The 27,810-nt window shown below is 41.4% G+C and overlaps 2 protein-coding genes across 4 annotated transcripts in view; one reads left to right on the top strand and one right to left on the bottom strand.

Annotated features, from left to right (window-relative positions):
* Window positions 1–14,870, top strand: part of swt1 (SWT1 RNA endoribonuclease homolog) — a 22,772-nt gene extending 7,902 nt beyond the window's left edge. For both annotated transcript variants that reach the window (XM_035652810.1, XM_035652809.1), the window contains exons 12-17: window positions 1,577–1,716; window positions 2,260–2,393; window positions 2,688–2,834; window positions 6,577–6,643; window positions 6,788–6,855; window positions 12,508–14,870. In XM_035652810.1, the coding sequence (XP_035508703.1) occupies window positions 1,577–1,716; window positions 2,260–2,393; window positions 2,688–2,834; window positions 6,577–6,643; window positions 6,788–6,855; window positions 12,508–12,607 (656 nt within the window). In that variant the 3' untranslated portion in view covers window positions 12,608–14,870. The remainder of the gene's footprint in view (window positions 1–1,576; window positions 1,717–2,259; window positions 2,394–2,687; window positions 2,835–6,576; window positions 6,644–6,787; window positions 6,856–12,507) is intronic.
* A 1,993-nt stretch (window positions 14,871–16,863) lies between these two features.
* Window positions 16,864–27,810, bottom strand: part of ivns1abpa (influenza virus NS1A binding protein a) — a 12,925-nt gene continuing 1,978 nt past the window's right edge. The window contains exons 1-15 of one of the 2 annotated variants that reach the window (XM_035652813.1): window positions 25,285–25,434; window positions 24,558–24,854; window positions 24,235–24,368; window positions 23,538–23,707; window positions 23,351–23,426; window positions 23,061–23,234; window positions 21,547–21,672; window positions 19,886–19,996; window positions 19,164–19,305; window positions 18,737–18,961; window positions 18,414–18,535; window positions 18,135–18,261; window positions 17,874–18,005; window positions 17,426–17,599; window positions 16,864–17,300 (exon numbers count right to left, since the gene is read on the bottom strand). In XM_035652813.1, the coding sequence (XP_035508706.1) occupies window positions 17,038–17,300; window positions 17,426–17,599; window positions 17,874–18,005; window positions 18,135–18,261; window positions 18,414–18,535; window positions 18,737–18,961; window positions 19,164–19,305; window positions 19,886–19,996; window positions 21,547–21,672; window positions 23,061–23,234; window positions 23,351–23,426; window positions 23,538–23,707; window positions 24,235–24,345 (1,953 nt within the window). In that variant the 5' untranslated portion in view covers window positions 24,346–24,368; window positions 24,558–24,854; window positions 25,285–25,434 and the 3' untranslated portion in view covers window positions 16,864–17,037. Of the gene's footprint in view, window positions 17,301–17,425; window positions 17,600–17,873; window positions 18,006–18,134; window positions 18,262–18,413; window positions 18,536–18,736; window positions 18,962–19,163; window positions 19,306–19,885; window positions 19,997–21,546; window positions 21,673–23,060; window positions 23,235–23,350; window positions 23,427–23,537; window positions 23,708–24,234; window positions 24,369–24,557; window positions 24,855–25,284; window positions 25,435–27,810 lie in introns of those variants that run through there. The other variant, XM_035652811.1, reaches the window with a different exon arrangement.

A 27,810-nucleotide genomic window follows, 5' to 3' on the forward strand; every position in this document is an offset into this window, starting at 1 on the left:
CAGTGCGTCACACCCACCCTGTAGCTACCAGGACTTTCTCAAAGGGCAGAAGATGTTACCTCGGGCCCCTGGAAAATGGTGAGAAAATATGACAATTTTCATTTTATAGATTGCAGTTAATCAAAGAAGAAAGAATACATTAATCAATAATGGAAAATAATCATTAGTTGCAGCCTTACTCTGAATGGCACAGAGAGCGAATTAAACCAAATCACTTTTAAAAACCAAATGTTTGACCCAGGAGAGCTCTACCTTTCAGTTAACTTCCCACGTTTCTCACTTTTGTCACCTGTGTGTTCTTCACCTTCTCTCACCACATTACTACACTGACGAGCACAAAACACTTGGGAAAAACTGTTTGAAAAGGCTGGCCATGTAATTTCAGCCCTGTACTATTGCATTTTATCAGAGTGCACACACAGCAGAGCATGTACCCACACCTTGTTTGTCTACGGCTTATATTAATACGCCGGTGCCCGTAGAGATAAAGGGGGCATTTCCTATTATGAGCCTGCTTGGGAAAAGGGAAGAGGGAGGTACACTTTAATTGTAAGCAGGACAGACTGTCTTTGTGTGTGTGTGTGTCTGTGTGTGTCTCAGCCTCTCTGTCCACCTGTGTGGGGGTGACTGCTACAACACTGGCACAATACTTTTTCATCCATCCAAGAATGTTAATAGCTAAAACAATGTAGTTTTGCCAATGCTCTGTGTATCCTTGGTACACTAGCATGATTTAGGATTTCTTGGTACCACGCAGTCTGGCTCTGTGCCAGGACTGTGAGAGTAGGGCGAGGAGGAGGAAGAGGAGGAGGAGGAGGAGAAGGAGGAGGAGGGATACACTGTATGTGAGGCTAAGAACAAAATCTAGGAGTGGAAAAGTACTGCCTGAAATTTTCTGCTCTCCCTTGAACAGGCTGTGAGTGTGTGTGTACGTGTAGCTATACTTGATAGGACAGCCTCCTAAAATAGGGATTAAAGCTGAATTTTAGGGCTAGAATTCTATTTGCTTAAAGGTAAGTTAGGTCAGGCCTAGATAATGGTATCGCCTGTCATGGGGCCCAGTAGATTTATGATGGCACAGCCTGATAGCCAGTGTAGGACTTCCAGTGGAATGCTTTCCCAATTTTTGGCACATTTTAGTGTGTATTGATAACAGTTCAGGTTACAGTGAGGGTAATTATAATGGATGGGTATCTGTTATGATAAGGCACCAGGGAATTAATGTAAGTGCATACAATGTCCGTTCAATTATTCAGTATAGCAAAAATAACAGTGTATCATGCAATGTGTTGTGTACATTGTTTTGCAGTTCTCACAGCCAGTCTGAGCTGACTAGTTTTTGGCAACAGCGTCTCACTGCTTGGCTGTTTTGTTTTCCATATTTGTATTCACAACAGTCCTTCTCACAAGGTTACACACAGAAAACATCCTCTCATGAAAAAGGTGTTTGCTATTCAAGTAGCACCTCTTCCCTTATGCCTAGGTCTACCCAAAACACCAACAGCTGCGTGTATGTATGCCTTTATGTGCATCTACCTGCACACATCTGATATGTATCTCTTATGTTTTTACTCAGGTATAACAGTGGACTGTAGCACTACCTTAACCGCCCTCCAAGAAGCAAAGGAGCTTGTGAAAGAATTTCGGAAAAGTTCAAGCCGTGTTCCCAGTGCCATCTCCTTAATGGACAACATTTTCAATAAGCTACAACCGCAGGTCAGCTAGGAGCAATTTAAAATTGAAGTGTATTTCATGCAATCAGAGCTGAAATTTATTCCACTTCTGCTCTGTTCAGAAAGTGAACTCCTTTTCCAAGATTGCACAGAAATACACAAGATATGTTTATACCCTGTTTTGTCTTGTATATTGTGTCTATACCCAGATTTAGGCCTGTCACACTAAATACTTTTGTTAGACAATATATCATACCAGAAAATACTCGCAATAAAAAATATTATTGTCATTTGAAGACCATTTTGTACCACCAACATAATGATTAGCACAATAATGCAGGTACACTCTTTAAAAGAGTAATGCATGTTTAATTCTCAAGAAATTCATACTTTGGAATTGGAATGTGAAAAAAATAATAAAATATCCTAATTAAATAAAACCCTGCTGTTTATTCTGGCATTGTGTTGGCTAAAATGTTACATTTACATTATTTTGTAAACACAACAGGCAATATTGAGGTCAGCAAAAATGATACATTATATAAATCAATTTGTTTAATAGCTCAATCTGTGTGTGTTTGCGTAGGGGGAATCTCCTGCCTCTGATGTTGTCATGAATGACGATGAAGATGAAGACAAACAACCCACGGCTGCTCCGGTCTCTCACCTGGAAGTGTGGGCCCTGTTTGAGAACATCTGGTCTAATGTGTGTCAAATAAGGTGGGTGTAAAGAGATTAGATTAATGCAGTGTTGGGATGACTACACTGCAGAGAGCAGTTGAGGGTGATGTGTTTTTACCTTTTGTCACTAATAATTACTGGTTCTTTTTAATGGAGAAAAACACTTTGTTTTCACCTGGACCTTATGTCACCCAATGGATAATGTAGAGGACAAATGGGGGGAGAATTTGCAAAAACAAAAGCAATACTTCAGAGGTTGTTTATTTTTATATTTATTTCGTTTTTTTCCCATTCTGCTGACCTCTAAGGTCATTTTTTTCTGTCATGTTTCAGCTTGGAAGTGTTCAAAGCTCTGGGCTTTGACCCTCACGCTATGCAGAGTGCTCAACCAGTGGGAGGTCCTCCACCACCACAGGATGCCTTGGTCTGTTTGCACAAACTGTCCTCCATGGTCTCACAGCTGCTCCAAGCCTTCAGCAGGTACCTCAGCCACTCATATCACTGCTGTCGGTCTAAATATTCCACCAGACATGTTATATTAAAAATTAATCGGGGGAGAGGGGGTCACGTGTGGTGATGAACCCACAAGGAATGATCACCTCGGCTGTTCCCCTCAGCTCACTGTTATAGTTTTCCAGTCTTTTTTGTTTCATCCTCCCCGTTCTGTCTTGAAAAGCTTTAAAAACCAACTGCACACTGCCTGGTCAGAAAAGTTAGCAAGTAGCTGGAGATTAGCAGCTAAAGAACCAGGGGCCTCATTTATAAAAGTTGCTACGCACAAAAAAATGTGAGTATGTATATTCTCCCCCCAAAAGTTGAGATTTGGGGCGCCCTGGTAGCTCGCTAGGTTGAGCACGCAGCCCATGTACAGTAACTGTACTGTCACTGTCCTCGTCGCAGCGGGTCCGGGGTCGATTTCAACCTGCACAGTTTCCTGTCACTCATCAGCTATCATTAATTTCACTAATAAGACTAATATTGAAAGCCCCCCAAGTTTTGATCTATATTTATTTATAAATTTAACAGTTTTATACAGAAAAGGGTATGCATTTCGACACATCTCAGGTACTGTGTTCACAGTGCAAGGGCCATGCATTACGGTTTTTATATGTTTAAAGAGCCTGAGGCCTTAAGCATGAGAATAAATTGACGAGTCCAGGAAGTTTCTGAGCAGGAGTTCATGTGTCACCTTTGATTGCTTCTCTTGCAACAACCTCCGTAACTATTGTGTCGACCTCTATTCGTCATCCTACTTAAACCTAAACACTAAACCCTCTGACTTAACCTTTCTTATACCTTTATACTGTAGGGAGAGTCTTAAAACTGTCCTTCACCTGTCCTTAACCAGCCTACTCCTTCCTGTGTCCTGGTTATGTGTCGTGTGCTCTCGTAGCTCCCAGGCCTTATTTGGCATGTAGTGTCAGTCAGGCTGTAATCTGCTTGACCTTGTAGCTTTTGCCTTATCACCTTTCCCATGACGCAACAGACAGCTTCTACAGACTGTAGCGCTGTTTAGTTTCTCACAGTGCATTCGCGAACAAAAATGCTAACAGTTATCACTAGGACACCTTCACCTCCTGTAGGCTTTGTCAGTGTGTACTTGGTCCTGCAGTGGTATCTGAAAACATTTGTACATACTTTTTAAACAGATTTGGACATCTAGCACTCACACTGGTTAATCCTAAAGGGGGGAAGAAGCTGAGTGAGCTTTTTTTTTTTATTTAGTGTAATGAGGAACCATAAAGAATTGATGCCGCTGGAAGATGACATATCAGAGCAGCTATTAATGGGTTTTTTGCTCTTCTTCTATCTTCTTTTATAATCACCATGTTTCTCAAGCTGACATCAGTCCCTTGCAGACATGTCCTTCAACTTTTTTTCCCATTAAGTCTCTGATGATTCACATTGCTGTCATGGCAGGTGAAAGAAAAGATGCCACAATTCAGAACTCTTTCTGCTGACTTGATATAATATAAATACTTCAGGAATGCGGCCAGACTGTATTATTTCTCAAGTGTTCACAATTTCTGTCTGATTAATTATTTTTACCTTTCTTTTGCTCTCTCTCTCTCTCTCATACACACACATAAAACATCCCAACTTCACACAAACACAATGTGCAGTCAGAGTCAGTACATTATTCATTACTGTGGATGTGATTCATTGTGACATTTGGGTCTCTTTGAGAGCCACCAACAACAAACTCCTGACATCCAAAGGGCAAAGTGTCTGTTGATCCCTCTGTTTCATCCAGGTGGCACTCTGAGCTCCTACTCTCTAGAGCTACAAAACCAGCATAGAGGACATTTCCTTTGACTGTGATATGCTCCTGAAAATAACTTTCAAGTTGTAAGATCATGAAATAAAAACATAGTTAAAGCAGGACACATTTATTTAACCAAAACAGATCATTTGAGATGTCAGCTCATCACTTATCTCTACATCTATGGGTGTGTTTCTTATTTCCGCCATTCCAGTTTTTTCATGTTGTGATTTGTAATTGATCGTATGCATTATTTCCTGTGTCGTGTGTCAGCTGTGCTTTGTTGTATCTCTATGTCTCTACGTACAGGAAACATCTTACAGTGCAAAACGTGTACAGGTGTTTTTAGATATTTATCTCTGTAATGACATGAGAATGAAAAAGTAAAATGATGCTTAAGTCATGCCGTTTTGTTTTTTAGCTCAGTGGCTATAAAACAGACTAAACAGACCTCTCAGATCTTAAGGCACTAAACTTTTAATTATGTGTCCCAATTGCACTTTGTTACCACTTCAAACCTCTAGGCCTCAATAACTCCCGTTTATTGTTTTTGTCATGCAGTTTATGACTATTATGGTAGTGCTTTATTACCAGATACTTTGTCTTATCTGAAAGGTGTATGTTTTGCTTTGATGGTATGCACTCACTATATGTGTTAGGGCGTCAGGCGATCGGCGTCTATCATTTCCTGTTGACAATGTGAAGTTACAAGCGGTACATCAGTATATCTGTTGCAATGTCCTCAAAAAGTCACTCTGTTGTTTGTAATGATTGGACTTTTTTTTTTTGCATGTTGAACTTTAAGTGTGCAGACTCCATTGTTCTCACACTGACATCCGGAGCATATTTAAGACCTGAAGGTGCAGATGTGTGCACAAAACCCCCTTGACAAGTTCTGCCACAACTGCATCCTCTTTCAAAAACAGATTTTTTTTTTTCAGATCTTGCTTTTCTCTCAACCTTATAGTTACTCTGTGTGTGTGTGTGTGTGTGTGTGTGTCAGTCAGTCAGCGTGTGGCTTTGCTCAATTCTGTTTACTTCACTTCACTTGGCTACAGGAAAATATGATATGAAAGACACATATAGGGGTTGTTTAACACCTCAGTAATCTCTGTCTAGAATAACATTTTAAATACGATTATAATAAATTAAATTTGTCTCTCTGCAGGAATCTTTATTCGCAGTATATGCTTTATGTGTATGCATCTTTGCAATTGTGCAGCACTTATCTATGTGTGTATTAGGCTGCTCAAGAACAGTTGCCTAGGAGACAGCCAGACTCATTTTCACATGTTTGAGCAGAGCTATGAGTCATTCTATACAGGCTATCTCTCTCTGTCTCCCTCTTCCTCATTTTTTCTCATTCTGTGGACACTAGATATGGATAATTTAGAAACTCTGCTCAGATTACCATTCTGTATTCCTCATTCTTCACTCCTTTACTGTCAGTAATTGCTCTCTTTATGTCTGTTACTTAGTTTTTTTTTATTTCCCAAGGCCTTCAGGGTAGCCTTCGGTAATGATGTTAGTGAGAGTGGCGTGTGTTTGAGTTTGTGTGTGTGTGTGTGTGTGTGTGCATTTCGGTTGGGTGCATGGTTATGGATGGATAAAGATAGAGAAAGCACTGGAGTGCTGTGTATTCATTTTGTTTGCAGCTCTCAATATGTTCAGACTAAAGGTGTGCCAAAAGATTTCATATAAACTAAAACCCTGTTAGAGAATTACATATGTATTCTTTATGATTCTCTTGAATCTGTAGGAAGGGGTTGGTGGGGGTTAATAAATGCTTATGGCACATACTTAAATCTATTATTTAAATGTTCTTACCACGGAGAAAACAAATGGTTATTTAGTTCAGATTCACTGAATAAAACGTTCTGACAAAATGCAAATACAACTTTTCAAGCTTCACCTAGAAAAGAGGTCAACAGTAAAATGTGTTGTTTTTGTTCATCACAGCATCTTGTCCTCAGCCCCTGGTTTGGAGGAAGTCCAGACACTGCTCAGCATTATCGACTCTAATAAGGTTGGTGCCATTTCACAGTTATTGCTATAAGATTAGCCATCAATTAAAGTCATCTTTTTTGCGCCGCAGCAGTAGCCTTTGTCTTGTGGAGCTCACCTTGACCTGTTCGTGTTTAGCTCAGCTCATATGCACTGTGTGTTTCAGATTGTTAATGTGGATTCCAGATTGACAGCCAATGACCTTCTTGATTGTTTCTCACAACAAGACTACAGGTAGGTCACACACGTACATAATAAAAATGATATATTGTTGCTACAGAGCATACATTTAAATGGTTTCTTCTGTCTCTGGTAAATCAGATTTCTTGACTCACATTCGCTACAGCTGAAATCTCACTAGTGTAATTATTAAATATGACTGGAATTAAGTAGTTTTAACATTCATGACAAGCCTAGCATACATTTTAGTCACTTTCTCTGGAGGTTAAGCATATTAAAACAAATTAAATAGATCCAGCACTGCTTTTATTAGACATGTACCCACTGAATTTGATGTGTGCATCTAGCAACAACTTTTTTTCTGATCAGATATCACAATCAAACACTCTCAGGTTCTCTGAATTCTTGCACTCTTTGTTGCAGCATGCCCAGGCAGGTACGTGTGTTTTTCCAGCGCCGTAGCCGTTACTCTATTATAATAGGCCTCCTCATAGATATCCCCAGAAGGACTCTCACAATGGCGGTGGCCATGTCAACGATTTCAAACATTTGTGACACTCATTAACATACTCCTGATGCTTAATAGATCTTTGTGCTTTTATAATCTACGGGGGGAAACACCACACTAACCACAGGGCTGGAACATAATCCCACACACATTGTCTTGTAGGGTCAGGGTGTACTAATAGCAGTGAAAGTGGCAGTGTGAACTAGAGATAAATGTTTAGTAACCAGTTGACGTTAATTGAACCTCAGAGATCAAACAGTACATGGACTCCCATAAACGCTCATAAAGTAAAGGAAGTGTTGACTTACCATGCTTAACTGGGATCCCAGCTTAAGTGAGTTGTGTCATTTCACAAGGTCATTGTCTATGTCATCTATCTATTTTAAACAGCTTATTTTAACCTGTGGCCTATATAACATTATTTTTAGGCTGTAAATTATAAGTATCTTTTTAGAAGAGGGTGGGATGTATGTAAAGAGGAGCTGCCTCCAGGGCTGCAAAGTAACCTCTACCCTTTCTCTCACCCAGTCATGTAACACAGGCTTTACATTTACATCTTCTCTAAGATTATCCTGCCTGTTTTAGGACTAAATATTAACACATACAAGTACACAGTTATCCTACTTATTCTTGGCTGCTTTCCTCTGCTTGTCACTAATAATATGACATGGTGTAACATAAACTGTACTCTACCACAAGGAACTTTCATTTTGTGTTGATTCTGGTGGCCTCTGTGCACAAAAGCTGTAGTGTTTCCACAGCCTCATTTCATTGATTTCAAGGGGAATCCAACCAAAGAATAACTACATAGAAATAGTCAGTCTTCTCGATGACTGCCTTGTTTGTTTATGTAGGTCATATAGACACATCAGAACTAAATTAAGCCAGTTAAAAACTCCTTGTAGTACGTATAAACCACGGCTGATCTTTTTCTGAATTTGTTAACAGCTGTGCCATGTTTTTTTTAAATTTTATTTAAATATTAGAAATAATATAATTGAAATGCTATTCAACTAGTTCACATTTGTAGTGCTGAAGTGATTAGTGATTATATTATTGATAAGTCGAGCAACAGAGTAATTAATTACTAACAGCTTTAATAATAATCATACAATAAATGATGGTTTCAACTTCTCAGACATAAGGATTTGTTCTTTTTCTGTCTTTTATCTCATTCTAAAGTTGAATATCTTTGGATTTCGGACTCTAATTGGATGTTAATTTTTTGGACATTTTATAGGCTTAACAAATAAATAATCAAGAGAATTTCATTTTAAACCCACATTCCCCAAAAAATCATCAACACAATGGACACATCCAGGGCCCCTTCCAGGTCCATCATGAGGTGGTTCTGAAGCTAAACTGCTGCTGCATTTATGACTGCAGGTTGAACCCACAGCTGCCATGGAAACAAGCCACAGTTATATGTATTCAACAGATTATTTATTTCCCGGCTATTACCGGAATGTGTCCTCTCTTAATGCCCCCGCATGACTGTCAGGAGCCATTTCTGATGATTTCATAACGTCCTAGAAGATAATGACTTTCACTTATACTATAACTGATCATATAGCTCTTTCTTTTATAGATCACTTAAAATAAATATTTCAGAATTAGTACTGTGGTTGTTATTATATTGACAATGCTTATTATATTATCATGGCCAACAAGTTCTATCATCAGATAACTAAAGGAGTTACTTTCTTGCTTGGAATAATGATGTGAAACCATGATGGAACCAAAGGTCTATTTAGTATTAAAGACAACATCTGCTCTGTCACTTCGTGGAAGAGCTTTGCGGGCACTTACCAGTCACGTCACCCCAGCTTTCGTTACAACAGGTCACCACTGAAAGATATAGTTAAGCCGACTGTGTTGTGATTGTAAATATTTTATTTGATACATCCACTGTGGAGTGATGTAGGCCTTTACTCAGTGAGTGCATTATCTGTGGTGTTAAATATTTGATTTGTTCTCAATGCGGTGGTATGATGTCATGGGTTATATAAGGCCTTAGGGAGGCCCTTTCCTGGCGCATGTTCAGTCATCGACAGACAGCTTTCAGTACAAGTGGGCCTCGACTGGCAGATAAGCTTCCAGAGGCGTTTGTATAACAAACACCTGTTGCCTTTTATAGCAAAAATACTAATAAAAAAGTAACCAACTGTTGGTCTTTAGATACTTTATCATTTATATGTCTGTCTGCAGTTTTTAGCTGTTAACTTGCTGTTGCATTTGGAGCTATAATAAACACATTATAGCTCTCTCTAGGAAGGATATAGTATATAGGGCACTCGGACAGTTTTTGTCTGGAAGACACGCACGCACTTGTGTGTTTACATAAGCCCTTTTTCGTTTTCGTTTTTTTTTAAGAGAGTGGGAGGGAATTGAACAAAACAAAACACAGATTTGTTTTCCAGTTTTCTGTTTCTCAGCTCAGTTTGCATTCTGATACATTACAGCCTAAGAAATATTTGATTCATTTTTATTTTTTTATTTTATGTGTTTGGAAACAAGTGGAGTTATTTGTGTGAGACTGTTGATTTTACACCTTCTAACACCTTCTCACTATCGCTCTGGTTCCTGAGGGTTGATATACGACGTAGCTTAGCCGTCGATTATCACAGCTAATAGGTGAGAACAAATGCCTGTATCATCTCTCTCTTACACTGTGTGTATATAATTTCAAGCTCATGTGTCAACGTCAGTGTTTAACTTGCATTTCACTTATTACATAATTTATTGACTCAGACACACAACCTTAAACACTAGGTCCTTATCCAAAGCGTTCATCCCTTCCAGCATTATCTTATATCATATTTACACATTCATTTTATGTAACTCAACCAAACAGAATGACCTGGGGGAAACACTGTTCTGCTGTTGGATAAAACTAACCAACCAACATGGAACAGCACATAAATGAATCAAAGAAAGCCTAGAGCCCTAAATTAGTTTATTTTCTGCTATTTTTATTTAAAAGCTAAACAGAAGAGGAACTGCTTTGTGTTTGATAAGACGGATCAGACTCACTTTAAATGAAAAATGGATTCTAAGTACTAAAAATAGAAGGATGGACACATATAAGCTTTCCTTTTATCCTCTATTGCATATTATTACTAAAGTAGAACACTATTTCATTATTTACTAATGCCTTAACATTTTATAAGCCTACCCAGTGCCAACTCGTTATCATTAACTGGCATTCCTTTATAAGCCTTTCTGTAGGTCACACTCTTGAAGTCAGTGTTTTGCTTTCAAATGAACTTCAAATGGAAAAACTGACTTAGCCTTATGTTTTATGTAAACCATACCATCAAAGATTGCAGTAAGATTTCAACACAGAAGCCAAGCCAAGCATAATTGGTGTATAGTGAAAGAAAAAAATCTCAAAACGTGTAAAAAAAGAAAAAAAAGAAAAATCTCTTATAAAAGGTGACCTCCTGCACAGTTTCGCCTACTATCATTCCTTATTTTTCTTCTTATATTAAACAATAGATTGTGGAGACCAAGGGTTGGTTTGGGGCGGCAGTAGCTCAGTGTGTAGGGACTTGGCGAGGTGCCAGTTTCACCTCCTGTGCCGAGGTGCCCTTGAGCAAAGCAACCTAACCCTAAGAAACTGCTCATGGGGCGTTGTTACATTGCAGCCCCATCACTCCACCATCTCCTCTCTGTTGCATGTCACTTTCCAGCCTGTGTGTGTATAAAAAAAAAAAGGGAAATTGTTCAAGTATGTCTTCTTCTTCTTCTGGTCGCCATGGAGATGATCCATTTGTCCATAGCGGACAGTAGTTGGGTTTGGAGAGTGGATCTAATTGGAGGCTTTCTGTTAAACATGACTTGCCTGAGATCAGTTATGTCATCTCAATGTATCATGTGGTTCTATATTTCTATATTAGTTCAGTGCGAATCGTTACTATCTCCTGGCGTTATCCATTAATTACCTGTCAAACACACTCAGGCCGTTATGTAACACACAGAAGCACTAGAGCTCTCCCTCTTTGTGTGTATACATTGTGGATGTGGGTCAGTGACTTTGTGTACCATTCATGTGCATCACTGCCTTTGATTCTCCATGCAAGAGCTTGACGTGACCAGTTTGCGACCAGTCCGTTGTTGTCAATGCAAAAAGCCTTTTCACACAGTCCCTCTGTGCACGAATCACGGTGGAATGAAAAACCAGATCATCTGAGGCAGGCCAACAACTAAACCTGGCAAAAGTGAGATTCCCACAGGTTATGAAACCGCCCAGCTGCACTATTGAATGAAGAATGGGAAGTGGATGGGTGGATGTAGGGAGAGAACAGGGGCCGTCAACAGCCGGCAAATTCTGCTCCTTCTTTCCTCTTTCTCTCCTCCGGCAGTTACATAACGTTCCAATGGAAACAAAGCAGAGGAGGAAACAAACAAGCAACAAAGTCCCTCAGTGTCTCCGCTGCTTAGCAGCCGTTGCCAAGACTGTAGCAGCCAATTTATGGATGTGTTTGTGCTCACAGTGAAGATTGGTTGTGTGTATAGGTTGCGCATTTGTAACTGCATGGATTTATGTGGTGTTGCAACCAGAAAAATGTAATTCAACTGGGGAAAAGTGCGCGTTAATAGCGGCCATTGAGACCCAGTGCTTCTGGAAGCCGCTGCGGCCACAGTGGCTCTTTTGTCTGTCGTGGACATTCTGTGCCGAACATAATCAGCACATAGAAAGTTCACTCATCGAGATGTCTGCGCAGAGCCATCCGGGTTCATCCAGATAGCATGATGTGACTAATGTACAATTCTGCACTGGATGATTTATTATTTTATCATTTATGTGAGGTTTAGATTTTTTACATGTTTTGGCTGCTTATTCAAATTGATTCCTTGGGTATAAAAACACTGAATAAAATCAGGGTGTATAAACTCAACCAACAGGCTTTGGACTTTGTCAAAACTCATAATATTATTATAACACATATTCATGACTAAATAATAGACTGTATAATAAAAAAAACTAAATAAAACCAAATGTTTTGGGGAAAAAGTTATGTATTAATGTCACCAGATTTAGATTCAAACTCCCGCCCATTTTTAATCTATAGAAAGAACACACAACGAAAGACACAAATACAAACATTTCTCATGTGAAAAAACCAAAACTGTTCCAACCTTTGCAGAAATGTTTGTGTCTTTGTATCTGATCTGTCTCTTTACTTGTGCTCCAGGGAGAAGCTGAGAGTTGGAGGGAACCAGTTAATGGATCTAAAAGGGGCCCTGGATCGTTGTGTTGGGAGCGTTGGTCAACATATCACCTTTACCACGTAGTCCTGATTGGAGCAGAACCCCCCACCGAATAATCTGATTACTTGAAGAAAAAAACTGTAAGTTAAAGGGATGTCTGCTCGCACCGTGTCCCTGGTGACTGAAGCTGTTTACCTTTTTTGTTTTTTCTGACACGTTGTTGTTTCCCTGAAGGAATGGGTGCCTGTGTATGTTCTCCATCATTCTCATACTTCATACAGCATCTGGCTGATTATTAGTATGTTTAATTCAACTGCATCAAGTACTGTTTTCACCGTTCTCCAATATTCCTTACTCTATTTTACACAAGGTTGTCATCTTTCACACTTCACAGGGCTTTTTGTCTCAGTTCACCGGGTTTATAAACATTTCTGCACATAAAATATTGCATTTTTTTGTTGAAAGGGATCTAATCACAGCACTGGTTTTCATAATTATTTATAATTTCATGTTTGCTTTTAAAACAGTTTGTAACATAGTGTACAAACATATACGTTTTTATATTTATTTAGTAATAGCAACAATGTCTGAAGGTACCCAACAATTACAGATAGCCTTTTTTTTAATGACTATAACTATATTTTAATGTCTGTTCATTACTTTTCAACCCAGACCCTGTTAAACTGTTGTTTCCCATTATTTATGATATAAATAGATGAGATGATCAACTTCACAGAAAGTTTCAGTTTAAAACACTGCAGCTTTTCAGTGGAATAGTACAACATTTTAGTAAAAACACTTTTTCACTTTCTTGCTGAGAGTCTGATAAGAACGATACAACTCTCATGTCAGTCCATTAAATATGAAGCTAGAGCTAGGAGACGATTAGCTTAGCTTAGCATAAAGACTGGCAGCAGGGGGAAACAGCTAGCCTGGCTCTGTCCACCTACTAGTTTACTAATTAACACAAACCAAGTGTAAAAATGACAGAGCTTTGGTTTTTATGTGCTGCCTATTTCTTGGCCAGGAAGTATAACTTCTGTGAGTCTTGTTGTCACCGTGAGGTTGCCAGGCAACCACTAGAAACTCCAGCAAGTCACCACAGCCCTCTTAACTTTACTCTGTTACAACCCGTTCACTTTGCAAACCTTAAGGGAAAATAAAATGGTTTTTTTTAAGTCTGTTATCCAGCCGCAGGTTGTGTCTTTAAAGGCATTTTATCACCCCACAGACGTCCTCTGTTTGTCTGGAAAGATAAAATGTCTACCCAGGACGGAACCAACATTTAGATGGAGATGCACAGTCTAAATGTATGATTTAAACAATCATTTTGGGCTGACCATAGATATCAGTGAGATCATGAAAATATGAAGATGCAGCTTGCTTTTGCCTGCTGGGTAAAAAGACAATGTGTTTTGGTTTTTCACCTAAGCTAATGCTATGTGACCAAATTACACAGTAATGTACATCACACGCACACAACTCCCATGAAGCCAACTCTTCTTACTCTTGGATTTTGTACAGATTAAATAAACAAGATGTAACACGTTGAGCTTTAGAGGTGCTGGCAGGCAGATTTTGTTATTATTGGAAAGAGCCAGTTGTTGTTCACTGTTTCTCAAGTCTTCGTGCTAAGCTAACTGTCATCACATTTAGCTTACGGATGTGAAAGAGTTATCGATCCCTGCGTCTAACTTTTGGCAAGAAAGCGAATCATCTTTAAAAAAGTGCCAAACTATTCCTTTAAAGTGAGTCCAATGCGACTGACTGTCCTCTGAGCTTCTTGTTTACAAAATCATGATTTTTGAAAGCCATCTGTCGGACTGTCAAAGTGTCCCAGTGAGAAGCTGCAACCGAATGGCTATTTCTTTGGGAAAAAAAAGGAAATGGTGAGTTTGTGTCATGCACAATCAATAAATAATATTTCATTAATCTTGTTTGAAAACCAGTGAACCTACATTTTCAGCTTTTGCTGGTTTTAGTTGATTTTTAAGTAAAAATGTAAATAATTTGAGAACAAAATATATTTTATGTTAAAGAGTTAATATTTGCAACAAATTAAATGATTTGAACTTATCATCTTGTTGGAGACTTATTTTTCATATCTGCATCATTTGCTTCCACTGATCTGAGTAGAAGTGTTTTCCAAAGTAATTTAGTCTCAGTAATTGAGTATAATTCCCTTCTAGTGGCATTTCCTGTAGTTTTTAGTAGAGGTGTGTGTGTGTGCGTGTGTGCGTGCGCGTGCGTGTGCGTGTGTGGTGACTAAGGGGATTAGAGTGCAGGTGACGCTGGCAGACAGGCCAAGATTACACTGCTGCTACTGTGACACAAGGCTAAAGCATCAGACGTCACGCGGGAGCGGGTGGGGGGGGCAGATAATGAGGGGAACTTCCTGTCTCATTACATCACAGCTGAGTCCAACGCTACGCAGCTGTTACTGAACATTTATTCATAAGCTGTAGTGTTGGCTTTTGTTGGCTTTTTGTTCCAGATCTCCTGCGTCATTGGTTCATTTTCATGGAAAAACCCACCTAATAATTTATAAAAGTGCGCATTTAAAAAGCTTACCTTGACCCAAAGTGACCTTTTCTCTTTTCAGATACTGTATGAACATGTGCCTGGATAACGTGAAACAGCTTTAAGACCATTTTATTGATGTGATGGAAATTTCCCTTAATATCCAGAGGAACCACCGGGTTTATCTTGTTTTCAGAATCCTTTTGTCTGAATTTCCAGTGCGGTTATACACATATTAAATATGTACACAAGAAGATCCAAAAATGACTAAAAGGTAAAAGAAGAAGCCAGCAAAACTTATTCCCAACCAACTGTGTAAGGGAGAAGGGTGACAGGACATCAGCACACATCAGCTGTGGCAAGGCAAAACACACAGACTCAGTGACCAAGCATTTAGCCCCTGCTTCCGGCAGCGGCTAGGCTCATATGCTGCTTTTTCCTACTGTGACTGTCAGGTGCGTCAGCAGAGATTATAGGAAGCGGACTTGTGAATGAGTGCAGGGCAGGGATTTAACAAACTCTGAATGGCAGTCAGATGTCTGAGGTCAGCTCAGCTGGTCCTCTTTCAACACTCCCACCAGAGTGACTGTCGTCGTCGCTTCCTGCTGAGGTCTGTTAGACAGCTTAGTATAATCTGCCCTAAAAGACACTTAGAGGAACAGAAAAAAACCTGGCTTAGTGTGGTAGTCCCTGAGGAAATGGGTGGCAATGAAAGCTTAGACAGCAGTGGCCGGGACAGTAATTACTCAATGGGAGGAGCAGGACGAGGGGGAGATGGCAGTAAAGTCTAATTTAGGGTCAGCAAATTGTAAAGTCAGCTGTTGGGAATTATATTTGGGGCTTCCAGCACCTGGTTCAGCTGCTGATCTTTGACTTTAACAGGCTGAGGCTTAATCATAAGCAGACATCTCTTCAATACTTAACAGTGTAAAAGAGTACTGCCCAACTTCAGTGACACACATTGAGAAAGTAGGCTGAAGACAAAAATCTGATTTAAATGATTTATTAATTAAGAAATGTTACAAATGTGATCATTTTCTCACTAACATTCCTTCCAGAAGAATCTGCCAATGCCTGACACTTTAAAACACACAAAAAAAAAAAAAAGGATCTTCAGTAAACTGCATCTCTACATACATCAATTAGATAAATCACGATAAGAAAAGTTTGGTTAGCAGAAGCATGGTTGTGCGTGTGTGGTGTGTGCACCAAAAGATTAACTAAAACTGGCACTGGTTAGATTCATTGACTTAAGCTGTCTGCTACTACTTTTGTTTTATCGGTAAATCAGCAGTGTATAAAAAATATAAAAAAGGCCATCATTTAAGATTCAAAAAGCAATCCAGCTTGTTTAAAATGACACAAAAAGCCATGACAGGTGTTTATTAACTCGCACTCTGGGTAAGGCTTCAAACTGCTGACCTTTAAATATGTGAGCAAAATTACATTTCCACAACAGAAATATTCTTAAATAAATTTAAACTTTCAAGTCAATTGTCACCAATCTATACTGCCACCTTCCAAGTGACAAATAATTGCGAGCCCATCTGAAAACCCTCAATGAAAGTGACAAACTTTTCAACTCTAAGAGAAAAAGAAAAGCACTAAGTGTATTAAATGTTGGCATATGACAAAAAATGAGGAAGAAATAAAATATATACAGCACGAAAAACATTGTATGCAATATGCAAAGGCGTCATGTTGCTTTGGGCAACAACCCCTCCATCCCCGTCCCAACCGCGCCACATATAAGCCAGTCTTCACTGAAGACCCCTCATCCCGACGACCCCCACCCCCGCGACAACCCCCACCCCCCCACCCACACATATCCGCTCATACACACATACACACACACATACACACAGAACGTCACGAAACACGATTACGTCACTAAGCCTGTTAGTTTGGAAAAAGGTGAAGCACTGTGAAACTCCCCCAACCCCTTCCCTCTCTCTCTCCCCCTCTCTCCTCACACCTCCCTGGCTTCCCCCTCTTCAGTCGGAGAGGGGAGTCAGGGCCTTGGTGCAGTCGTTCCACTCGTCCGTCTCAGGGTTGTACACCTCCATCGTGTTGAGGAACTCATTGCCATCGAAGCCGCCCACAGCGTAGATGGTTTCGCCCAGCATGGCCACGCCCGCATTGCTGCGGGAAGATGTCATGCTACCCAGCATCCTCCACTCATTGCGGGCGGGGTCGTACACCTCCACACAGCGGAGCGCATGGGAGCCGTCGAAGCCGCCAACGACAAACAGTTTGCCTGGACGGAGTGAGAGACATTAATATCGACGTAATGTCACAAAAACTTAACCATCCAAATTAACCCCACTGCAGCTTACAGTCTCTGGTTCTACCGCTCTCAACCATTTATGGTCAGGGGCTCACCTGCATGGACAGCAACGCCGGCCCCCCTGCGAGCCACATTCATGGGGGCTATCAAGGTCCAGGTGTTGTTCTCAGGGTTGTAGCGTTCCACAGTGTTCAGGCAGTTCCAGGACTCCGCCCCTCCAATCACGTACATGAAGCCATCCAGCTCACACACTGCTGCCTGGTGCCTCCCTGAAAACAAATTTACCTAATGAATACGACTTTCTAATTTCCCCCCACAATCGTTATCCTACGTTTGGTCTCATTCTTTAACATAATGTATTCTCTGCTCCAACACTCCAGTTTCCCCAGAGGGAATAATTAAAACGTCACACTAAAGACAGACATTTGTTAGCCCTCTGAGAAAGATTACCCAGCTTAATGCTTGAGGTTAGATCATGTTGTATGTTTGTGTCAAAGGTAAATCAAATAATCTGGGTGTATATGGGACTGTGTGGGCACGTACTGATGTTGAGGTTGGCACAGTTGGACCAGGTTTTTGTCACAGGGTCAAAAGCATCACAGTTCTTAAGGCCCTTCTGCCCGCAGGGGTCCGATCCTCCCACAACGTAGAGTTTGTTGTTCAGTGAGCAGACGCCTTCAAACAGAAAGGACAGGAATCAACTACATAAGAAAAACTGGCCTGACGTCACTTTATGAAGCGTTTCCTAGACAGAAATCAATAAATTCAACCATCTGTTAATGAATCCTTGCGGGAGAGACCAACCTGCATTGCAGCGGTTTGTCCTCAGTTCTGGCACTTGAGCCCATTCATCAGCTTGTGGATCGTACCTCTCCCCGCAGCTCAGCTCATCAGAATGTCCATTTGAACCTCCAATCACATACAGCTGACCCTGCGAGGTGTAAAAGGACAAGTCATGAGATTTGCATAAAACAACTGAAACATATTTAAGCACTAGATAGTTGCACTCCCAGGCCATTTTTTAAAATGTCCCTTTATTCTGGAGTCAACAGATCGGAGATAAAGATGAATAGTAAACTGTACCATGAGCACAGCCATCTGGAATCGAGCCCTTGGAGTCCGCATGGGAGCGATGAAGGTCCAGCGGTCCTCTTTGGGGTCATAACACTCCACAGTCCTCAGACACTCCTCTCTGTTGTAGCCTCCTGCAGGAACATGAAGATGTATCAAGCTTACAGTGGAGCTCTGTGGCCCCACCAGGTTTGGTGTGGGCATTGAAGGAACTTGGCCTACACTAAGAAACTGAGCTCTATGTCTTCCCATGTATCCCACCTCCCTGTAGCTCCGATTATACACACCTCACACATTATTTCTATTTTTATTTTCTACCCCTGCTTAGTGCTAACCTGCTGCGATGAGTCTCCCACTCAGGGCTGCGGTGCCCAGGCCAGAGCGAGCATAATGCATGGGTGAGAGCGGCTGCTCCTCCAGTTCCTCGGGCTGGGCCTCGAAGCTGAGGCTTTTCATCAGGCAGGGGGTGGCAGAGGGGGAGGTCTGAGGGCTGCTGCGACCGTGCAAGAAGATCACACACAACACACTGTCCAGCACAGCCAGACACAGGTAGGTGTTGTCTAGGGGTAAGATCGGCGATTGTTAGAGCCACACAGAATTTTGGAGGAAAAGGAAAAAAAAATAATCTGAATTTAGATGCTATGTCCTTTCAAGTTATTTATCTTTGAAGTCAGCATCTATTAGACTTATGCTCAAAATACATTTGAAAGATATTTCAGGTTGTCCTGTAACAAATCACATGTAATTCATAGACACACTTACTTGTGGTCTTCTCAGAGGCGATGTACTTCCACTCTCTCCTGGCGGTCTGTTTCGGGGCATTTGCTGCTTGGTTGGAGGGCGACAGGCTTCCTGAGGAGCTGCAGCTCATCTGTCTCTGGGTGCTCTCCCGTACGGGTTTCTTCTGCAAGAGCACAGTGCAGCTACAGAAGCCAAGCTTGCACCACAGGCCCACCAGTGGCCACCACCAACTAATCATACCCCAAACTAGTCATCCAGCTGGTCTAATGTAGACGTACATAATAAACCTGCATTAATCTTGTCCCAATATGTATTGTAATCTCACGCCATCTGAAGCCAACAACACACCACTGCAAACTAGTGTCTCAGACCACGCTAAAATCAGGTCTAACAGCACACAGTTCAGTCACAACTCAAAAAGAGGGTAAAAGCTGAGACAGCCATCACTGCCTGTGCTCCACTGGTTAAGATTAGCTTAAAAATCTAAATATGGTTTTAATATATGCTCAACAGCATAGCCAGGAAGGCGTCATAGCTCATTTATGGCTAATCTACTGTCATTAGTCTGTATAGTGTGGCTAAATTGTGGTATTAAATGAGCCATATCTACTTCTAGCCAGGCACAGGCTGTGTAGTGTTTTTATGCATGGCCAGGCACAAGCTGTAAAATAAAGCTACACACTGCCAAGCAAAATGTGGTAGAGACTTCATTACAGTGAAGCCAGGCACAAGCTGTTGAGTACCTGCACAAACTGAAGGTGGTCCTCCTCGCCACCAAACACCTCACTGTGCCCCTCAATCACCAGCCCTCCATCCACCAGCTTATGGTCAGGTGAGTAGTACAGCGTTTGCACCTGAAAGACAAACAGCAACAACACACCCATGTGGCTGTCTCCATGGCAACACACTAAGAACCCCAGCAAAAGGGGGAGAGGAGGGAAGGAGGAGGAGGAGGAGGAAGAGGGGGCAGTGCTGTGAAGAGGAAGAGGGGGAAGGGGTGAAGGCCTGGATCTTCAGTCGCTTGGATGGAAAGCTTCCCTTAAAAAGACACACGCTGCTGTGCCACTGCATAGAGTGGGTTAAGTGCTTGAGCTCAAGAAGGTATCGACTGTAGCCCTCCTTAATTTGCATCTAAAGAAAGAGGGAGCTGGTGAAGAATGAGAGGCTACATCTGGAAAGATCTTCTGTGAAGAATGAAGAGGAGGAGAAGGAGGAGGGGCTGCATGTGGCGCTCTTTCCACCTCTGCTGCTTGGAAACCGGTCCTCTAGATGAAGGAGCTGGTCATTGTGATGGCAGCCACAATAGGCAGTCAAATCCAGATGACTACAGGCAGTAGTGCTGTTTTAAGAACTATTAAGCTAATCTTAAATCATTACCCAGTAAGAGATTAAATTAAAGAAAAAAGAAAAGAAAAATGAAATGTTCTGTGGGTAATATGTGTCACTTAGTTGCCCATTCGAAGGGCATATTTTAGAAAGCCTAATTTTATTAAAAATGTGACAAGTTTAGTTGGTGAAAAGATTTCCTCCTGGAACGTTGATTAATCTGTAGTCGAGTGAAATACAATATTTGTGCTGAGCAAATCACTATGATGATTTTCTGTCCAATGCCTAATTTGAGTGGTTCTTGAATGTGCCAGTGGTTTGTTTGTATGGGAATATATTGTTATGTGCTGTAAAGGGGCATTCAATGAAATGTATGTATTTATTGCAAAAGGTTTGCAAGCAATGTGTTCTGGTAAATGCATCTGTATATGTGGCATGGACAGATGGGAGCACAGTGTTGCTTGGCTGCAAAGAGAGGCTGCTGAGAGGCAGTAGTGCTCCTCTCCTCCCTCTCTTTTCTCTGACTCATTACCCTGGTGGCTCAGTCCTGGCTCCTCAGTCTGGTCTCCTGCTGCTGCTAATAAACCTACAGGAGAGATAAATCAACGGGGAGGAGTGCCTGTTAGTGCTGGAGCAACAAACGCGCACCTGTTCAGATAGTAAAGTGGCAGTGAGACAGTAGAATCAAGGGTCAGACCTGTGAGAACCTGTGTTTTTGTGTTTCAGAGGAGAAGAGCACTGTAATACTCAGATGGGGTTGTATGTAAACCAACCACATACCCAAAAGTGAACAGTAGAAACAAAAAACAAGAGCAAGCAGCAGCTCTTTTCGGCTCACCTCTAATTTGTAGTTTGGTTCAGGGGTACAGAGTTTCTTACTGCAAAAACCTCAACAAATCAGAGGGAAAAAAAAAACAACAATCCTGACATAGCAGCATGACAGTGGCATGCCATTTCTATTTCAGCCCCCTTAATGACTTCTTAACGTCAAAAACAGGAGGAGTCAGAGGGAGGGGAAGGGGCAGGGTAAGAATTGAAGATCAGCCTGAGAGTTGGGACTGCACACCCCGGTACTGACCTCCTCCATGAGTCGTTCCAGTTGGTCTCCATTCTCCCAAAGGCTACGCTGCACCCAGTTGAGCACTTTCGAGTAGAGCTTGCCATTGCTGGGCAGGGTCAGGTTGTCTTCTAGCATTACTTCTAACTGTAAACACACAATGAAATAAAAACAGTAAGAATAAAGTGACTGCTTAACTGAAGAAATCAATACCACATCCTTCACTGGAAAAATCTATCTTACTGGCTGATAATTAATTTACCTGAGGATCAGGTGATTCATTACTTGTATAACTGCTTCATTTTGCCATAGTGACGAGAGGATAGAATCATATTAAGTTACTTGGGAGCCACTCACACCACTGATTCAACCAGTAAGCCTCTGGTGCAACATTTAAAACATGTTTGGATTAATTACTGGGTGAAAAGTATTTTAAGTGTTCCAACTAAATATTTTATAGGTTCGTGTTGGTTTTCTGAAGTCACGTCTTGTCTTTAAGCAAATTCTTAAAAAACCTTTGTTGACTCAAACAGGCCAGCGGCAATTAGCTAATGGAGTAAACAGCTGCCAGTCATCAGTATTTTGGATAATGATCAATACGGGTCAGGTCTGTGGTTCACTTCAGGAAAAAATGACCCATTAAATCTCAACTCCCAACTGGGGCTGCAACAAACCCAAGGATTTACCAACAGATCATTTTTAATTACACATTTTTTCATTTAACATCTAAATTGATAACAAGCTCCTGAATCCAAAAGTGTTTGTCTACCATTAAAAAAAAAAATAAATATATCAAATTTACAATGACATGGAACTGGGAAAAATAGCAAATCCTCACATTTGAGATTAAAAATGTTGTACTTAATACATAAAGTATTTAATTGGTAAATAAATAGTTACTTGTTCATTTTCCGACCAGTCAACTAATCATTTCAGCAGTACTCCCAGCTAATGTACAATCTTCAATCGGTGTAAACCATAATGGAAGCCCAACAGTATGTATGATTGTATTTCAACACAACTTCATTTAATTTATCTGATCTGCACAACCTCAACCTGAGAGTTGCCTCGTAAAGTACCTAGTGCAGTCCTCATACTGACTAAGACCTACACACCGTAACCCACCTACGCTAGACTATTGCATATGTTGTAAGTCCCTTGCCCTAAATACACACTCAGCAGGATTTAACAGTAGGAAAATCTATAGGAGGCACACCTTCATACTGTAAGCATTGTTAATCTCATGTCAAAGTCAGAAGAGTAAAAATACAAAGCTTAATCCATATGTGTTATACAATTTAGACCTCCAACACTGGCTAGGTATAATGCAGGAGCAAAGGAGGTCTAGAACAGACAACTTCTGTCAACAACTGTCAGTCCTCACTGATATATATGTATATTTGTTTGATAGTTCTGGCACGGTCCTACAATTTAGCATAGGTCCAAAACATCTAACCTGTGTTTCCTTGTAATTTCATGTTCAGACCATACTTGTACAGAACTCTTCTGGCATATGTGCAACCTTAAGCTAGTACCTTGAGACGGGGAAGTTTGAGGAAGTCCTCCTGTTCAGACACTTCCAGTAGATGGTCCTGGATGAAGGCGTCCACCTTGGCCAAAACTCTGGCATCTCCCATAGAGCTGGCAAAGTTACGAAAAGAGATGGCGTTCTGGGAATCCATTTTAGACAGCAGGTAGTCGCCACAGATCTGAGGAGTGAGGGTGATGTGTTAAAAATCAAGTTATTTGTAACCATAATCATGTGTGACCAACATTGCGGCATTAGAGGCAAGTGTGGTTAGAACGCAGATGAATAAAAACATACCTGTTTAACTCGTTCCATCTTGAACCTTTTGGCTGCAGAGTAAACTTCCTTGACCAGTTCCTTATCTGCCTTTAGCCTGTGTTACACACAAGACAAAAAAAAAAAAAGAGGTTATCAATCATTTTCAAAAGGTGTGAATTTTGCTGTAATAAGATCAGAGGCAAAAAGGTCAAAAGGTGCTACTAACTGGGCAGTATAGGCGTAGTTGAGCAAGATCTCTACAGCCTCTGGGTCCAAGTCCTCAAAAGTGACATGTGAGACTCCATGAGGCTCATTGTCACTATTAAAGATCTCAAACAAGTAGGGACTGCAGCAAGCCAGAACTGCACGGTGAGCCATCAGCTCATGACCACACACCTGGAGAAATGAGAGAAAGAGAAAGAAGACAAACAATGAGGATGTGTAGGAGTTTGTTCAAAGGAAAGGAATTCAAAACAGTGTGATTTTAATGGTTCAGCACTCAGATTCTGAGAATGTTTAGAATAAAAAAGGAACATGATCAATAGTTAAACATCACAGCCATTAGTTTCCCCTTGTGCCTCAATGCTAGTGTCTAAATGTCAGTTCCTAAATGGTGGGAACAGGTTCTTACACTTGAGATATGAGCGCAACGGAAACATAACAGGAAACATTAAAGTAAATACTCAAATCTTTTTCTGCTTTCCATGTTTGGAATGACTCACAAGTTGAACAAAATAGATATCATCCATCACTCAGACCCAGTGAACTATGTGCACCTCAAACTGCTTTGTATTCTCAACAAACATGTTTTGTCATTTCATCCCCTATGGTACACCTCTTAGGTTTCACAGAATGACTCGGTTGCTTCTCTGAAAGAAAGCAGTGGCCCACGTGTGAGAGTGTTGTGTTTGCATTAGGCGTACCTGCAGTCTGACATCGCAGAACTGACCACTCTTTCTCAGAGCGTTCATTTTGGCCACGGTGGAATCCAGGAAACTCTCATCCTCAAAGATCAAATAACCGTTTGGAATCATCTTGGTAAATTTTGACGGTATGCCTGCGAAGGAAAGGTACAAAAGAAATACATTTTGGTCCAGTAAAACAATATCACCCAGCATGCTTGTTTTCCGCACCCTTTTCCAACATGCCTTCACCTGTGCAACATTGTAATAGATGGCTTTAGTAATTGATGAGCAGAGAGGATTGGATGCCTGTAATGTGAATTGTGCATTAGTTATGGCCTTACCTAATAGAGAATAATGCAAATCCAGGGAAGCACTACTGCTGAGAGTAGAACAGGAACCGAAGGTAGGCGATAGGCAAAGCAGACTGAGATCACAGTGGAACCCAAGTCTTCTTCACCCGAGGAGAGGGATGGGAAGATGTTAGAAGAAATGCCAGTTGACTAAACGGGCGTGAGCAGAAGGGAGAGGGGGAGCAGCCGCACGGACAAACTATCAGGCTTGAAGCGACTGTAATCAAGTCCTCGGGATCCCGTTGGCTATAGAGTTGTACGTATTCTGTGTTGGTCATACATTATAACCTGGAAGAAAATGAGAAAAGGGAAAAAAGTGACATGAGTTTTTGTTTTTTTTAAAGGGAAGACAGGTCAAATAGATCAGTTTCAAATTGAAGTGCCTGTTCTTGGCACCCATGCACTGCTCGGCACGAGTCAGATCCACGTGGTAAATCAAGGCACGCAGTCTTTCAGCGTCCTTTTCACCAGCCATTTTCCAAACATGCAGTAGAGCTCACAGCGTTTCCGTATTCACCACAAGCACACCCAAATCAAGAAGAAAAACTCAGAACACATCGGTCACATTATCCTCATCGAGTTCAGGAAGAAAAACTGGAATTCAGCATTTTATCCCAATATTTTGTAAACCGAAAAGGTTGGGTGTTGGTAGCTAAGCCCGTGCCGTTAACACTCCTCCCTTACAACACCCTCCATTTAGTGCTTTAAATATCCACACCTGCTGCCATGTTCCACATCAAGCAAGACCCGTTTAATCCATCTACTGCCTTGAGCTCAGCCTCCACTCCCTCTGAAGCATGGCCACTCCAACTCTATGTTATGTGACAGGCCCCTCTGGTTGGCTCCTCCCCATAGGAACCCTTTCATTCAACCACTGACCTATAAGGTAAGGGCAGGAGGGAACAGCTAGCGACAGCGTTCACACAGCCAGTCACTTGGTGGGATTCGGTGGTGCTCTGTTTTTTATGCAACTACAGGCTGCACTATGAATCCTGGTTGGCCATCATGGGTACTCCATATGGCAGATAACCCTCGCCCACCCACCCACCAAACCACCCACCCCACACATGGCTTGTCATATCCAATAGAGATCATCCCATTTCTCTCCATTTCAAGATATTTTTATGCCGTTAGTAAAGAGTTTGGAATAATCAAGCAGTCCGAACCGAGCCACACAAAAAAAACGCACAGATCTCAAATGAACCGATGAGATTTCACGACACAAAAAAAACACAAAAAAACAACATTTGTATGTGGAACCACCTCGCGGCGACTACGCCATCTGCAGTCTGGAGCTCAGTGAAATAAATGACACTGCAATCCCAACAGTTTTATCACCATGCCATATGGGGAGAGAGGACGAGACAGACCACAGCAGCTGCCCCATAGTCTGAAACTGTATCCACCCTCCCTGTGACAAGGCCTTCCTGGGCAGTCCAGCTTTGTGCCAGTGTTCTGTTTCCAACTCACATGCGACTCTAGCTCATTTAAAAAAAGCTGTGATTTACTCGATTGCCGCGCAGAATGTACTTGTGACTCTAGCGGCTGTCAGTGGCACATTTTCCCGTGGCAAAATGGGAATAATAATTTGTTAGTAAAATCCTCTAGTTTGTGTACAGAATGTGCAAAACAAGTCCCAGTCAAAGACGAAGCCCTGCAACAGATAAAAGCAGGCTTCTGCTCCTCAAACATGTGACTGTAGGAGGCATCTGACCTCCTCGTCAGACACGCAGCAGAAACAACACAAAGACCTAATGTTAAAAGGAGCCTTGCAGGAGCTTTATGGACAGTTTTAGGTCTGGTTCCACTGTGCACAATGCGCCGGTAGACTTCAGGCTACAGACAATGTAAAACAGCAAGCAGACAAACAGTATGCTCTGTGTGCTGCTGAAATAATACCAGTCTTCTCAAGTCAGATGGTGTGGAGAGACGTAATATAAGGACATTCTTGTGTAAAAGGCACCTTTTTAAACATATGTTGCTTTTATGTAGCAAAGCTTCGTGCAGTTGTATTTAAATAGCTTGCTGAACAAGTACGCTACATGAAAATGTAGGTACCAAAAGCTAAACTTACACGTTACACTTCCTGATTTAAGAAATGATGCAATGTTCTGACTTACACCAGTCAGTTAAAACCACCAACAAAGCACAAAAACATGAGTGTACTTCGCCTGATTAACAAAATACTCCAATCCAGTGACCTACTAAACTCAAAGCACACTGCGCAGTGAGAATTCAATAATCACCAGTATCAGACGGGGGAAAATAACAGGAATTATATTGAGATCGGATTACTGAGCCTCTCATTTAGCCGTTTTTTCTTGACCCTTTTGACAACCCTTACAGTACAATGCAAAGAGAAAATAAAAGGACCGAATGCACAAGGAGAAGATGAGAGCCCCGTCAGTCTGAAGGGGGAGAAGGAATAAAAGGCACTATGAAAAATTCATCGCTTTCCCAAGTCCCATTTGACAGCAGCCAGTTGGCTCAGTGTTGTTCCAGAGTGCTCCAACTAGAAAGATGCTAATCGTGTTGGGGTTGAAAGTTAAACAATAACACACTGAACACTACGACGGGCCGTGCTACACTTCTGTTTGGGGTCTGGGAAAGACGTGTGAAAGGCGGATGTGTAAAACTATCCTGCTATGACTGCTGGGAAGCGTGCCAGAGATATTTTACGGGTAAACGCGTCACATGATGGCACATGCAAGAATATAGTCTGTGTGTTGCGCCGAGCAGCATTTATAGCGAGGCCGGCAGAGAAAGCTATAATTTAGCCCGTCTGTGTGTGGATGGAGAAAACACTGACCCAGTTTGGAGTCGTTACACAACATCTGGCAGAAGACTCCTTGTGAAGGCTCAAGAGCTCAACTCCTCCACATGGTTGGGTCCACCGTACTCGCCTGTTGCCTGCCTTGTTCCCTTCTCGTTTCTCTCCGTTAACAGTCAACCACAGGCCACGCCCTCAGCTGTCTAATCAGAATTGCCATCTTAACTGTAGGAGTGATTAAATAAAAATCTTCTGTACACTGATAAACAATCTTACCCCATTAGCAGAAAATGCCAACTCAGGAATGAAGTCTGGCTACATGAAAGCTGCTGTGTTATCAACCATTGGCTATGCATTCAAATGTTGTCTTCTAGGGAAAACTAGAGCCAGCACGGGGAAATAACGGCGACGACCAGATAAGGTCAGTGACAACGCCAACAGGAATTTATGTACAGACCAAAAAAAAAAAAAAAA

This window comes from Morone saxatilis, unplaced genomic scaffold (genome assembly GCF_004916995.1).
Source record: "Morone saxatilis isolate NCDOM2014 unplaced genomic scaffold, NCSU_SB_2.0 Contig12, whole genome shotgun sequence".
In the NCBI taxonomy this organism is placed as follows: domain Eukaryota; kingdom Metazoa; phylum Chordata; class Actinopteri; family Moronidae; genus Morone; species Morone saxatilis.